The 13,324-nt window shown below is 24.6% G+C and overlaps 1 protein-coding gene across 1 annotated transcript in view; it reads right to left on the bottom strand.

Annotated features, from left to right (window-relative positions):
• LOC135929044 (dual specificity protein kinase CLK2-like) overlaps positions 1-12,787 on the bottom strand; it is a 44,623-nt gene extending 31,836 nt beyond the window's left edge. Inside the window, exon 1 of the mRNA XM_065465535.1 lies at positions 12,547-12,787. Within this exon, the coding sequence (XP_065321607.1) occupies positions 12,547-12,633 (87 nt within the window). The 5' untranslated portion in view covers positions 12,634-12,787. The remainder of the gene's footprint in view (positions 1-12,546) is intronic.
• Positions 12,788-13,324: the final 537 nt, after the last annotated feature.

Below are 13,324 nucleotides of genomic sequence, written 5' to 3'. Positions count from 1 at the left end.
ACAATTGATAATCAATATATTAAGGAATATATATATAATCGGAGAGATTAAATATATATATATTAATAAATATTAATAGAGAGTTATTTTAGAGTCATATAAATTTATAAAAATTAGAAATATTTTAGTACTAAATATACTTTATTAATAATTTTATATAAATATTAAAATTTAGGAGAAAAAGAGGTAAAATTGTTGCAATGTATATCGTGAGAGCATGTATTAGAAATATCAAAATTTAAATTTATGATGGAAATCATATTGGATAAAATTTAAATTAGAGATGCTTTAAGATTTTTGAATTTTAAATATGGGTTATACATTGGCCTGAAAATATTTTTTTGCAGACATAGCCAGGCCTGATCAAAAAACCAAGACCCATGCAACTTTCATAAAATCTTGCCATTTATTTTTATTGTAATTTAATAAAAATGTCTTAAATTTAATTTTATATTTAGAATAAAATTTAGATTTGTGATAGAAATCATATTGGGTAAAATATAAAATAGAAATGTTTGAAAATTTTTTAATTTTAAATATGGGCTAGACATTGGCTTGAAAATTTTTTTTGCAGATATCGCCAGGCTTGATTAAAAAACCAAGCCCATGCAACTTTCATATTCTGATTTTATTTTTAAATGAATTATGACTTTTATATATTTTATTTCAATTCTCAGCTAACAAAATTATTTTGGTCTTTGGCCGGCTTGAGAAAATTTTCCCAACAATATGGTTTTCAGAGATTTAATTTTCAGGCTTGGGAAAAAATTACAAAATTATTATGGGTTGGGCCAGGTTTGAGAAAAGAAATTCCAGGTCAATGTTTGATCTATATTTAAAATTAAAAAATTTTCAAACATATCTATTTTAAATTTTACCCAATATGATTTCTATCACAAATTTAAATTTTATTCTAAATATAAAATTAAATTTAAGATATTGTTATTAAATTACAATAGAAATAAATGGAATATAAAATTAAATTTAAGACATTGTTATTAAATTACAATAGAAATAAATGGCAAAATTTTATGAAAGTTGCATGGGACTTGGATTTTTGATAAGGCCTAGCTGTGTCTGCAAAACAAAATTTTGAGAACAATGTCAAGCCCATATTTAAAATTCAAAAATTTTGTAGCATCTCTATTTTTAATTTTACCCAATATGATTCTTATCACAAATTTAAATTTTAATATTTCTATTTAGGAGAAAAAGAGATAAAATTGTTGCAATGTAACCTGTAGGGTATTAGAAATATTAAAATTTAAATTTGTGATAAGAATCATATTGGGTAAAATTAAAAATAGAGATGCTACAAAATTTTTGAATTTTAAATATGGGCTTGACATTGTTCTCAAAATTTTGTTTTGCAGACACAGCTAGGCCTTATCAAAAATCCAAGTCCCATGCAACTTTCATAAGATTTTGCCATTTATTTCTATTGTAATTTAATAACAATGTCTTAAATTTAATTTTATATTCCATTTATTTCTATTGTAATTTAATAACAATATCTTAAATTTAATTTTATATTTAGAATAAAATTTAAATTTGTGATAGAAATCATATTGGGTAAAATAAAACTAACTAATTACCCCTCAACCCCGTCATTCTTGACAGGTTATTTGCTAGTAATTTTATATTTGTTCTTTTTTTTTATTTAATAAATATTGAAGTAATAAACAATTTAAATCTCCTTATATTTTTTAAATTTTTTATGAGAATCTCATATAAAAGTGCAGCCTTAAGCATGAAGTTTGTCAAACTTTTAGAATAAGTCAATATGTAATGCTTATAGTGATTCGATTCGTTTAGCATATCGTATAAATAAATATAGTTATTATCAAAATAAAAATTTCCAAAATTGGCATCTAGATTCAAGATAGAACAAAAAATATAGAAACCATAAAAGCAATTATAATAAAAAAAAATTAAATAAGTTACTATTATCAATATTATAATTTGCTTTTTATAAATTTTAAACTCGGGGTCTAGCTTTGATACTAAAAATTTAGTAGCGGTGGCATAAAAAAGTAGTCTAGAATGTGGTATCTTTGGACAATGTGATACCAAGAAAGTCAAACGTAAATATGATATGAAATGTAGAGTTGTTGGTAAAGCGTCCTGTTTTTCATTTTATTTTGAAAATTTTACTTAAAAATTTAATGTGCCTAGAATCCTTTGAGAAATAAATATTATTTATTCATAAATTTTTAGAATTTTTTTCGCGCACTATTTGAATTGAAGAAAAAAAATATCTAAGATGATTTTATAGAAAATAGAAATAGAAGAAAATTAATTAGGAGGTTTTATAAAATTAAAAACAAATTTTATCCTTATCATGTTTTCCATGGGGAGGGGGTGGGTTAACTCCAAACCTCATTTTCGTATAGACATTAATATATAAGTATTTTTTAAAACACATATACCAAAATTATAATATGAGTGAAACAAACCATTATAAACTTCTGAACTGGTTCAAATTGGCCTTGTAAAAATATTTTATGTGCATTAAAAAAGTTTAATTTTTTATTGGAACCTTATCGTAAAATTATTTTCCTAAATTTTATACCCCTTTTAAATTATTTTCTGATTTTAATTAACCCTTAATTTCATTTCATCTATATTATACTCATTATATTATTAACTAACACTTATTGAATTTTAAATTAAATTAGCTTCCATAAAATTTTTTAATTTAAAATAAAACCAAAATCAGAAAAAATCTTTATATCTAATAATCGGAGCGTAACCGATATAAAAGCCTGGCATTAAACTATCACTAAATCACACCAATATATTCTACTCTCCCTTTTAATTTGAGTAGTATAAACTTATCATATTACTTTATTTTTATTTCCTTTATCTACATCTACATCATCAAATTATTGATTGATATGTATGTCTTTTATAATAAATATTTTTGGTAATCGACCCTTTCTTAACCTTTTAACAAATCAACTCATCTCTAGTTTGTACATGATCTCATTTCAATAGCTTGATTATTTTCTTATTCATTATCTTATTTCTAAATCTATCCTAATACATTTAGTCTCTTATAAATATCTCCTATCTGGTTATTGTTTTAGCTATCCAATAATCACATTAAAGCCTTTTTGTGTTAAGACACTGTCAATATCCTCCATCTTCCACCTATGTCGCGCTTCTCTATGAAGCCTCTAAATCTTTTACACCTATCATATTTTGCGAGGTTAAATAAAATCTACTTTTTGCCTTAGCCTTAACTTTTAATTCAATCACTTCCATTATTACTTATGCTGAATAGCATTAACTTCACCAATTTTATTTCATTTCCTGGAGAAAATTATATAATCTATCTGACTTTTTAATTATTCTTCTGTTACACTATGAGGTAACCATCTTTTCTTTAGCATTAATAAAATATTTATAATTAAGTCAAATCAAATGCCCGGGGAATCTGCTCTTTTAATATTCATTGAACCATATCCTCTTACTACGTTCTCTCTCAATTTATTCTCTCTTTTTTCTATATGCATATCAAATTAAGAGCCATGATAATTTTTCATTTACAGATCTAAACATCAATAGCTCCTTTAAATTTTAACTAAACCTTCTTTCTGACTTAATAAACATCCTACTTGTTAATTAGAAGAACAAAAATAACTGGTCTAACTTAATACGCCAATCCCTATAACGTTTATCAAGCAGCATCATTTCTATGACTTATTTAATTTTACAATACAATTTATAGCCATTTTTCAATCTAAAATAAATATTACCATTTTGATTAACAAATAATAAAATAAATCTGCCGATGTCTCATAAGATCAGAGAGTTGTTCTCAATTTTTGTTAAAAAAAGTAAATATGTATACCCAAGTCTAACATTATAAAAAGTCGGAGTGAGCAAACATATTAGTATATCTCTTATCACACCTTATATTATGCCTATTCGCAGATTTAAATCAAACTATTATATAAACTATCATAAAATAGTCTCTAATATTTATAAAAATTAGATTACAAAGGCTCGAACCAATGACTCAAGGAGTCGTTAAATTTTTAAAGGCAGTATTCTTCTCGTTATTCAAGGGTTAAATTCTTAAAATGATTTTAAAAATTTGATAATAATTTTTTCTAATTTCTGTCGACTAATTCGTATACATTGATTTTATATATAAATTATAAATGACTCAAAGGTTAACTGCAAAATTGTATATAATCATAAGATAGATATTCTAAACATGTCGGAATACAATTCCGGTAAAGTCAGATTTTTAAATTTGAAAAATCGCGCTCAAAAGATGAATTAAAATTAATAACACATTGCCGGAAAAAACATATTTGCCGTTAACATATATATTCAAATATATTCCAGACATGTTTTAAAATTTTAACGTTATTTTATTTTCAAAGTTTGATAAAATGTAAATGAGTAATCAGTCTATTAATTAATTTTTAAAAGCGAATGCAATATATAATCGGAAACAGATTACTTAACAAATTTTTATTATTTTTTCGTGTTCACATAATAATTTTGAAAGTTCATTATTCCCAATTCCATAATGGATTAATAATTAAAATTTACAATTTCAAGTAAAATAATTTGTAAGCAATATATCAGTGCTTTAACAAAATAGTAGACATGACTAATTGTTATTTATTATAAAAATAACAATAAAAGCATTTCCCAATCTCTATAATATGTAGGTTAGAAAAAAAATACTTACAGGGTGTGGTTTATTCTCCCGAGAATCACGGAGAGAAATTTCCTGGACAAAAAGACACTCGACAAAAATATCCACAGACAAAATAATACCGTATAAAAATAATGTTAGAAATTAGTTTATATATGTTTCATGGTAATTTTAAAAATGACCACCTTGCAAGTGTTTAATTTTTTCTTTGAATCATTAACCTATGTTGAAGCTACTACTTTTTAACTCTTCTCCTAGCAAAAAATATAACAGGCATCTATGGTTGGGATATTTTTATAGCTACTGTCCATTCTTGCCTAATGAAAACCATATAACAAATATATTAAAAGGTCGATTCACTTGAGAAAAATTAGAGGGTAAAGTTGAATTACTATAGAAATATTTTTTTGTAATATATACAAAATGTTTTTTTTATAATATGTATGGGAGTCCGGGGCATGTTGAGTGCATGGGAATGTCAGGCATAAGAGTGAAAATTTAAACATAACATGGATATACAAATCATCATTGACTAAAAAAGATTTTAAAAAGATTCAACGTTTTAATTTATATAAAGGAACATGTGTCTTAGCATACAAAAAGTAATATAGTAATATATTTGCAAACTATCAATTAAATTTATAAAGAATATTTATAGGTCAATTTTAAGAAAGTCTAAACCATATATAATCTGACATTTTTTCAGAATTATGAAAAATGAATTAATATGATATGAAACTAAATATATTTTATTTTGATTAAAATAAATGCAAATAATTTTAAATGAGTATTTATCAATCTATAATATTAATTTTTAATATATACTTTAGGCTATATCCAAAATACCAAAAAATTCGATTCGCAAACTTTTGAAACTCTATCAAAAAAGAAGATAAGCAGATTTTGGACATAGCCATAATTGATTTTTTCATTTTAATTTTTTTTTATACAAAATTCCTAAAAAGCCCTTAATTTGACTGTTACTTATTATATAATCAGTTAATTAATATACTTTATAGCATCTACTATTAAAAGCAGAGATCCAAACCGAACCTGAACCTTTAAGCCTTTATTAACAGGTAATTTGTATCGAACCTGAACCGTTAAATAATTTTTTATTCGAACCTGAACTGAACAGCTAAAATGCTAGTGAACCGGTTCGAACCTCATCATTTTATACATATAAAGTAATATGAAAGCTATCACTAGTATATTGCTAAATTTCTTATTTATTTATCCGAATTGTTTTAAAGATTATTATCAATCAATTTTCATTGACAGTTTTCAATCACCATTTTATAAATGTTTGTATATTGCTAATTTACAACATTTTTTAATTTTTAACTTCCTTTTTTTTATATTTAAATTTTAAAATCGTTTATAATAGTGCGCGCAAATTGAATGTTTAAACACCGCGTTTCAAAAAGCAAATAATGGATTTCAAATGTATTCGATTATATTGGAAACATATCCGTTTTGCATTTTAAATTATTTATTAAAAAACAAAATATCTTGCATTTTTTGAAACTTTTTAAATTTTGAAGTGATAGCATGAAAACAGCATCTTCTAAAAAGTAAAATAATTATATTAAATGATACAATAATATTTTTAGCTTATGGAATTATGCTATAACAAAAAGATTTGCTAATCAAATATAGGGCAAGGCTTTTTTGTTTGTTTAGAATTTGACGTTTCATATTAAAAAAATAAAAATTAAAGCTTCTATTTAAACATAGCTGCGTTTGCGTTTTGAAACGCTGCGTTGAAACGTTAAATTTGCGCACACTATAATGCTTAGAGTATATTAAATCCAATATATATATAATTTTTTTTACCTATTATAGTATAAATGATATATCTAAATGAACATGGAATTAATTGTTATAAGAGTGGAAGATTCTAGTGAAATGAATTAGCATCGATCAATTGATCTTCATTGAAGATAATTTCCTTAAAAAAAGGATGCCATAAACAAAATCTATTAGAACAATCAGTGAATATTAAAAATATTTTAATTAATTAATAAATATCTTTGGCAAAATTAATAGTAATTGATTCCCAAGTAAACTGACTTATGTTATACAGTTTCTATTCAAGTTAACGTAGAGAGATATATTAACAATAAAAATATTCCTTTTCTGATGTAATTTGATTGGGGTGAATCTAACACATTTTAATTGTACGTACGGCTCAATGCTATTTTGTTAAGCAAATAATGTTCATTTTAGTTAATATAAATGATGTTTATTTGTTATAACTGGTTTAGATATTACTTAATGATAATGTGCATATTAATAAAATAAACGTTTTATATATGTTTTTTAATAAGGAAATAAAAAAAATGTTTATATATAATTGTTTTTAGAGGTACGAAAGATATCATTGTTTTTTAGGAACTAAACCTGAACCGTTATTTTGTCTGAGCCTGACCCTGAACCGATATTGCGGTTCAAATCCCTGATTATAACAATATCAAAAAAATATTAATGTTATATTTAGACCCCCATAAAAAATATTAATGTTATATTTAGACCCCCATCACTTTGGTGGACCATCTATTACTTTTTTTGGATCATACCCAGAATACGGAAACATTGGTGCAAAAAAATCTCTTTTTAAATTAAATTTTCTAAAAAATATATATTGGCTATTTTAAAGGCCTATACCTTGGGGATCAAAATATGTTTATTTATCCAGATTAGTATAATATTATTATTTTTTTTTGAACAAAAATGGACCAATCTGCAGCCTCCATATATGGTTGAGTGGATAAAGATTTTAGATTCACATAATCTATGTAAATTTTGAATCAATAATATTTTTTTTTTAAAAAAGAATAAATTGATAAGTGTCGTGTCGTTTTACCATAATGAGTTGAAAGATATTTGATAACAATAAAATTTATTTTTTAACGTAGATAATTATTTATTGAATTTTTAATATAAAATATTTAAATTTTATTGACCTTCGTTTTGTAACAATGTTGTTAAATTTTATTTTTTATCAAATTGGAATTAACATATGTGGGGAAAAATTCTCATTAAATATAACTTCTATAATAATTCGAAATGTTTAATAACACGTAACATAAAATAAAAATATCAAAAAACTAATAGGTTTTATAGTTGAACAGTATTGTGCCGCTATTATATAACATATCGAAATAAAAATTACTTTGTTGTGACTTGCGGTTGTAAAGTTTTAAAGCTAATAAAAAGGGGATTAATATTTTTCACTTTATTTGAATGTTTCTCATTTTATTAACTTATGAAGTTCAGCACACTAGATATAAGATATATTCTAAGAGTAAGGATTATATGGGGCTTTCCAAAATAAGCGGTTACCAATGTTATAGGCGGAATTTAACACAATCATAATTTATATTGGAACCAAATTGATTTTTGGCTAAGAAATAGCTAAAGAAATATAAAAAAAATATTTTTTAGCGTCATAGGGTTTAATTATTTAAAATACTTAGATTAGAAAAATGAATAAAATATAATTTATTTTAATTTTGTTATGTTAGTTTAATTATATATATAGAACAAAACCGTCTGGATAAAAATTTTTTTTAAAAAATAATTAAAATTAGGAAATAATTATGTTGGTAGGAAGAGAAACGTTAGCTTGTTATATTACTTAGGACTGTAGAATTAGGGAGTTAAGGTAGTTTATTCGGGGGTGGACTGGCGATGCATTTGTGAGCAAGTTTTTCTATAAGCGTCTGCGCGGGTGGGCCTGGAATTACCCCTAGGGGTGACATACTTTTTTAAAATTTATAATTTTAGTTTTTATAAAAACAAACTTTTTCGAATAACTCTACCAAGAATTTTTTTTGTTATTTCTACCCTCTTTATAGATAACTATGCCGAGAAATAGTAACAAAAATATGGCGCAATATATAAGTGCAGAAAAAATAGTTCAAAGACCTCAGAGAAAGGATTTAAGCTTCAAATATGATGGATTTTTTTCAATTATACTTAATGGAAGAGAACATATGTTTCTAAATCTGAAGTTATTGCCAGAATTGTGTTATAGTATATTAGATACTACTGGAAACACCACAGGTATTGAATTAATTAAAGAGAATATGATTAACAAACTTAAAACAATTAATCTTTCTCGGATATTATGTTGGGCAGTTATAAATATTTATTTTTCCAAACATTCCAGAACAGGTGTTCTCGTTCGATCATTTTCTGCTTCGTTCCCGGAACTAAATATATAGAAGATTAAGAGAATTTTTTTTAAAAAAAATCAAAAAATATGATTAAGATTTTCTAGGGTTACGATTGAAAATTATTATAATTTACAACTTCATTTATATATATTATAAAGCCAATACTCTCATAATCGTGTTTAGTAGTAAAATCCTTTTTTTAAATTTATTTTACATTTATAATAAGAAAATTTAACACGAAACTTAAAATTCGCGATTACGATTTAATTACAATTTATTAAATTTTTTGAAAAAGGTCTTCACTTCATTAAATATTATATGGTTTATAGATTTTAAAAACTTAAATTGTCTATCAAATTACGATAAGTTATTTTATTTAATATTCAACCTAATATAAGCCTTACATTAAGCCGTCAAATGAACACTATCTATAATACTTTGATAATTTCAAAATTTTTATTATTAAAAATAATTTTCTAAATTGACATTGTAAATTTGGCAGTTCTGCTAATTAGTATTAAAATCAGGGACCCGGAGTGAACCAGATTGAACCGCGAAACCCTCATAACCGTAACCAAATGGATGTAATTATTTTTTGAAGGAGTAAAAAGAACCTTTATAAAAAAAATTAAACCGGTTTGAATCGGTTTCAGCCAAAATAAAATAAAATTTTACCTTTTTTACATTTTTTTCCTTATAATGTATTACATATTTTACCATATCTGCGTCGTTATTTATAATTATTATATGATTAAAATATTTGTTTAATATCCATAAAAGTATTATTAATTTTTCACGATGACTCAAATTGATCTACAATCTTTTAACTACATCATATAGTATTATAGCATTCCTATTTCCTATATTTTAGTATGCAAAATATCTAAATAACAAATTTTTGATTTAGTTGTATTTAATTAATCTAAAAAATCATCAGTTTTTATATTTTGAGAATCAAAAAAATTTGAATATCCAAAATTATATAAACTTGCACTTATAGAACTTACGGTTCCCGCAACACAAGTTTCTGTTAAAAGCAGGGGTTCGAACCGAACCGTTATAAATATTTTGGAACCGGTTTTAAAAATAATTAAATTTAAATTATTAACCTAAATTTAAAATTTTAATTTTCCTTGGAATTGGTGATTTCTTTTCAAATTAAATATTTCTATATTATCAACATTATATATCAAATTAAATATTTTTATATTATCAACATTATATTTCAAATAATACCAGGTTTGTTGTTTTTTCTTTAAATACTTAATTTATAAGAGATTAGACAATTTATCTGTTAATTAAATAAGATATCTTAAAATCATTAGTGACATATTAAAAGCTTTATATCCAGCATATGTTTTGACAAAATATTTACAAAGTGAACAATTGACAATGGGCGATTTTTATGCTGCGTGGATCAAATGTCTCATGCAAACGAGTAAAGTAGACACTCCATTTGCCAGACTTTTAGTTTCTACGATGAAAGCAAGAGAAATAAATTTCAAAAATGAAGTTTTTTGCTCTGCTCGACCCTAGATATAATGTATTTTTAACTTTTGAAGAAAGAGAGATCGCCAGAAAACATTTTTGTAAAACTTGGAACTTGATACAAAATCTAAATAATCAGAATATTGAAATTCTAAATACTATGCCTACGTGTTCGTATTCGAAGGATAATTTAGATGATGATTTTGAAGATTTATTAAAGTCGCATGAAAGTCTTAATAAGAATAATTCTCAGGGCATCGAAAATTATAATAAATGTATAGAAATAGAATATATAATTCGGTCATTTGATAATATAAAGAGATTAGAAAAAGATACTAATCTTTTGAATTATTGGGAAAATGTAAAGAATAGTATGCCAGAACTTTATAAGTTAGCTATAACTGTGCTAGCAGTTCCAGCTACGCAGGTCTCCGTAGAAAGAGCATTTTCAAGCCTTAAGTTTATACTCTCTGCGCAGAGAACTAAATTAAATCCTGAAATATTAGAAAATATTTTAGTTATCCGTTCGAATTCTCTTTTTAAACCTAAATAGTATAGTATACATATTATTTTATTCATTATTGTATTTACGCATGTTTGTTTTTATCTTATTTATTTATGAAATAAAAAAAAACTAATTTGTCTAATTTATATTTCCTAAATTTAATAAAAATATCTATTAGATTATCATGGATAAATTAAATAAGAAATTATAAACTAAAAAGATTTTTCTCTAAAATTAATATATACATGGTTAATGATTAATTTTTTTTTAAAATTAAATTTATAAAAACCGGAACAAACCGAAAAGAACCGTTATAAATTATAAACCGAACTGAACCGATATGATTTTTTTTTAAAAACCAAAATGGAACAAAACCTTTATAAAATTTTAAACTAAAAACCGGAACGAACCGAACCGTTATACTAAACGGTTCGAAAAAGGGCCTTTTAGGGACTAAAATTTGTGTTATAGCCACAACGAACAAATATATATCAAATGAGTTATGATTCTTATATATTATTTTATTCATAGATACTTATATTAAAAATAAATTAATTTCATCCATTTTATAAATAAACATTAATATTAACTTAAGTGATGGCAAAAATTTTAAGAAATAATATTTATAATTTAAAATGATTATACGATGGTGTTGCTTCAATAAAAATAATTTGGAAAAAAATTTATAATCGTAATGAACCTTTATGAACTTTTACAATTAACTGAACCGAACCGAAACTTTATAAATTTTTTCTTAAAAATCATAACCCAACCGTAACCATAATAATTTTTTACATACTGAACCGTTATAAATAAAGGTTCGGGTCCCTGAAAATAAATGCGAGAAAATTTGGAAAAAATAATAATATGATTATATTGTTTTGCTATGTATTTGATTTCGTGTCATTTGAGTTTTCTCGAACACCTATTAACGAAATCTCGAGGCTACAGTTAGTTTTCACGTTGTGGTTTACGGTTCGATTTTTTAATTTGAAAATTGGTTCCATAATGAATCGTGATCAGTACAAGTAATGCATATGGAAGCATGGGCGTATCCAAGATTTTCTAAATGGAACTTTTTGTTGGCTTTAACCATAAATTTTATTGAAATATTTTACGCGTCTTTTGAAGGCGTATTACATTTTTTTAAAAAAAATATTTTGGGCTTTCACTAAAAAAAATTTAATTATATAGTCACTATTTTTTAAATTATTTATACCTTTTTTAAAAAAAAATAATGTCTATAAATTGACATACTGTCAGGTCTCTGTCCCTAAATTCGCCGCCATTCGGCAAAAATTTGACTTGTTAAAAAACACAATAAAAAATTCGCCTCTAGACTTAGTGCATGTTTCATGTAATGTCATTCTAGTTCTCATTTTATATACAGATTTAATTTTACTTTTTAAAAATTTTTATTATCGATTTTCCGCCTTTTGTTTGCCACATTGTATTGCCCTGAGCTAATGTCTAACTAAATATTGTACTCATGGGGAAAAAGAGTGAGGGGAAGTGTGGGAGAAGGGTAATTATTATTAGCTTAAAATGATATTTATAAGCTGGCAAATTATACAAAATGCATCGAAATTATTTTTAATAGCACATTCAATTTAATATATTTGCATAGAATTTATTTTTTTTAAAAATGCAACCGTTATTGAAGTTTCATAGCATAAAAAAAATATTTCAATTACCTGATCAATTTTAAAGTTTTTACCGAATTGATTATCAACTATTACTCGATTCCAGAAATTTTCATATTTTTCGTTTACAATTGGCATGATATTCAGTTATGGAATTTATAACATTTCTATGCCTATATTAACGAGTAATGACATAAAGTTGTTCCATAATTGAAAATTAAATGTAAATCTACATATGTTCTTTTCTAAATGAGAAATTTGAAAATAATATTAATTTTAATTATGATGAAAAATAAAAAAATAAAATGAATCATATGATAATTTTGAAAAAATATTTTTTTGTAAGTCAGCTGTTATACAAATAAAAAATAAAATTTTATTTAAAGTATATTTATTATATTTTTAATTAAAAAATATTCTCGTAATACTATAAAATTACTTATACATTTCTAAAAAACATAATTTAAAATTAATAGTTCTAGTGTTTGTGGTTGAATGGGTTTATTTGCATTTATTAAACCATGTATAGCAATGCTATTGCTCTGATGAATCGCTATATAATCAGTGGCGTAGCCAGGATTTATCCATGGAGGGGGGGGGGTTAAAAAAATTTTTTTTGGGGGGGGGGCTCCGCCCCCAAACCCTATTTCTATTTTGCTAATATTATGTGCTTTATTTTCTGGCTAAAATATTGAGTTGGCCATTTTTAAAAATCGGCTCAAAACGAGCCGTTTAACAACACTACACTATAGTAGCCAGCATAAATGAAAGAATATTAGTAACAGAATTTTGGCCAAATTTATGATTAATAAGCGGCTGGAAACATTAT

Source organism: Gordionus sp. m RMFG-2023, chromosome 4 (assembly GCF_954871325.1).
Source record: "Gordionus sp. m RMFG-2023 chromosome 4, tfGorSpeb1-WG-v2, whole genome shotgun sequence".
Taxonomy (NCBI): domain Eukaryota; kingdom Metazoa; phylum Nematomorpha; class Gordioida; order Chordodea; family Parachordodidae; genus Gordionus; species Gordionus sp. m RMFG-2023.
This window is presented reverse-complemented; position numbering and strand designations above follow the sequence as displayed.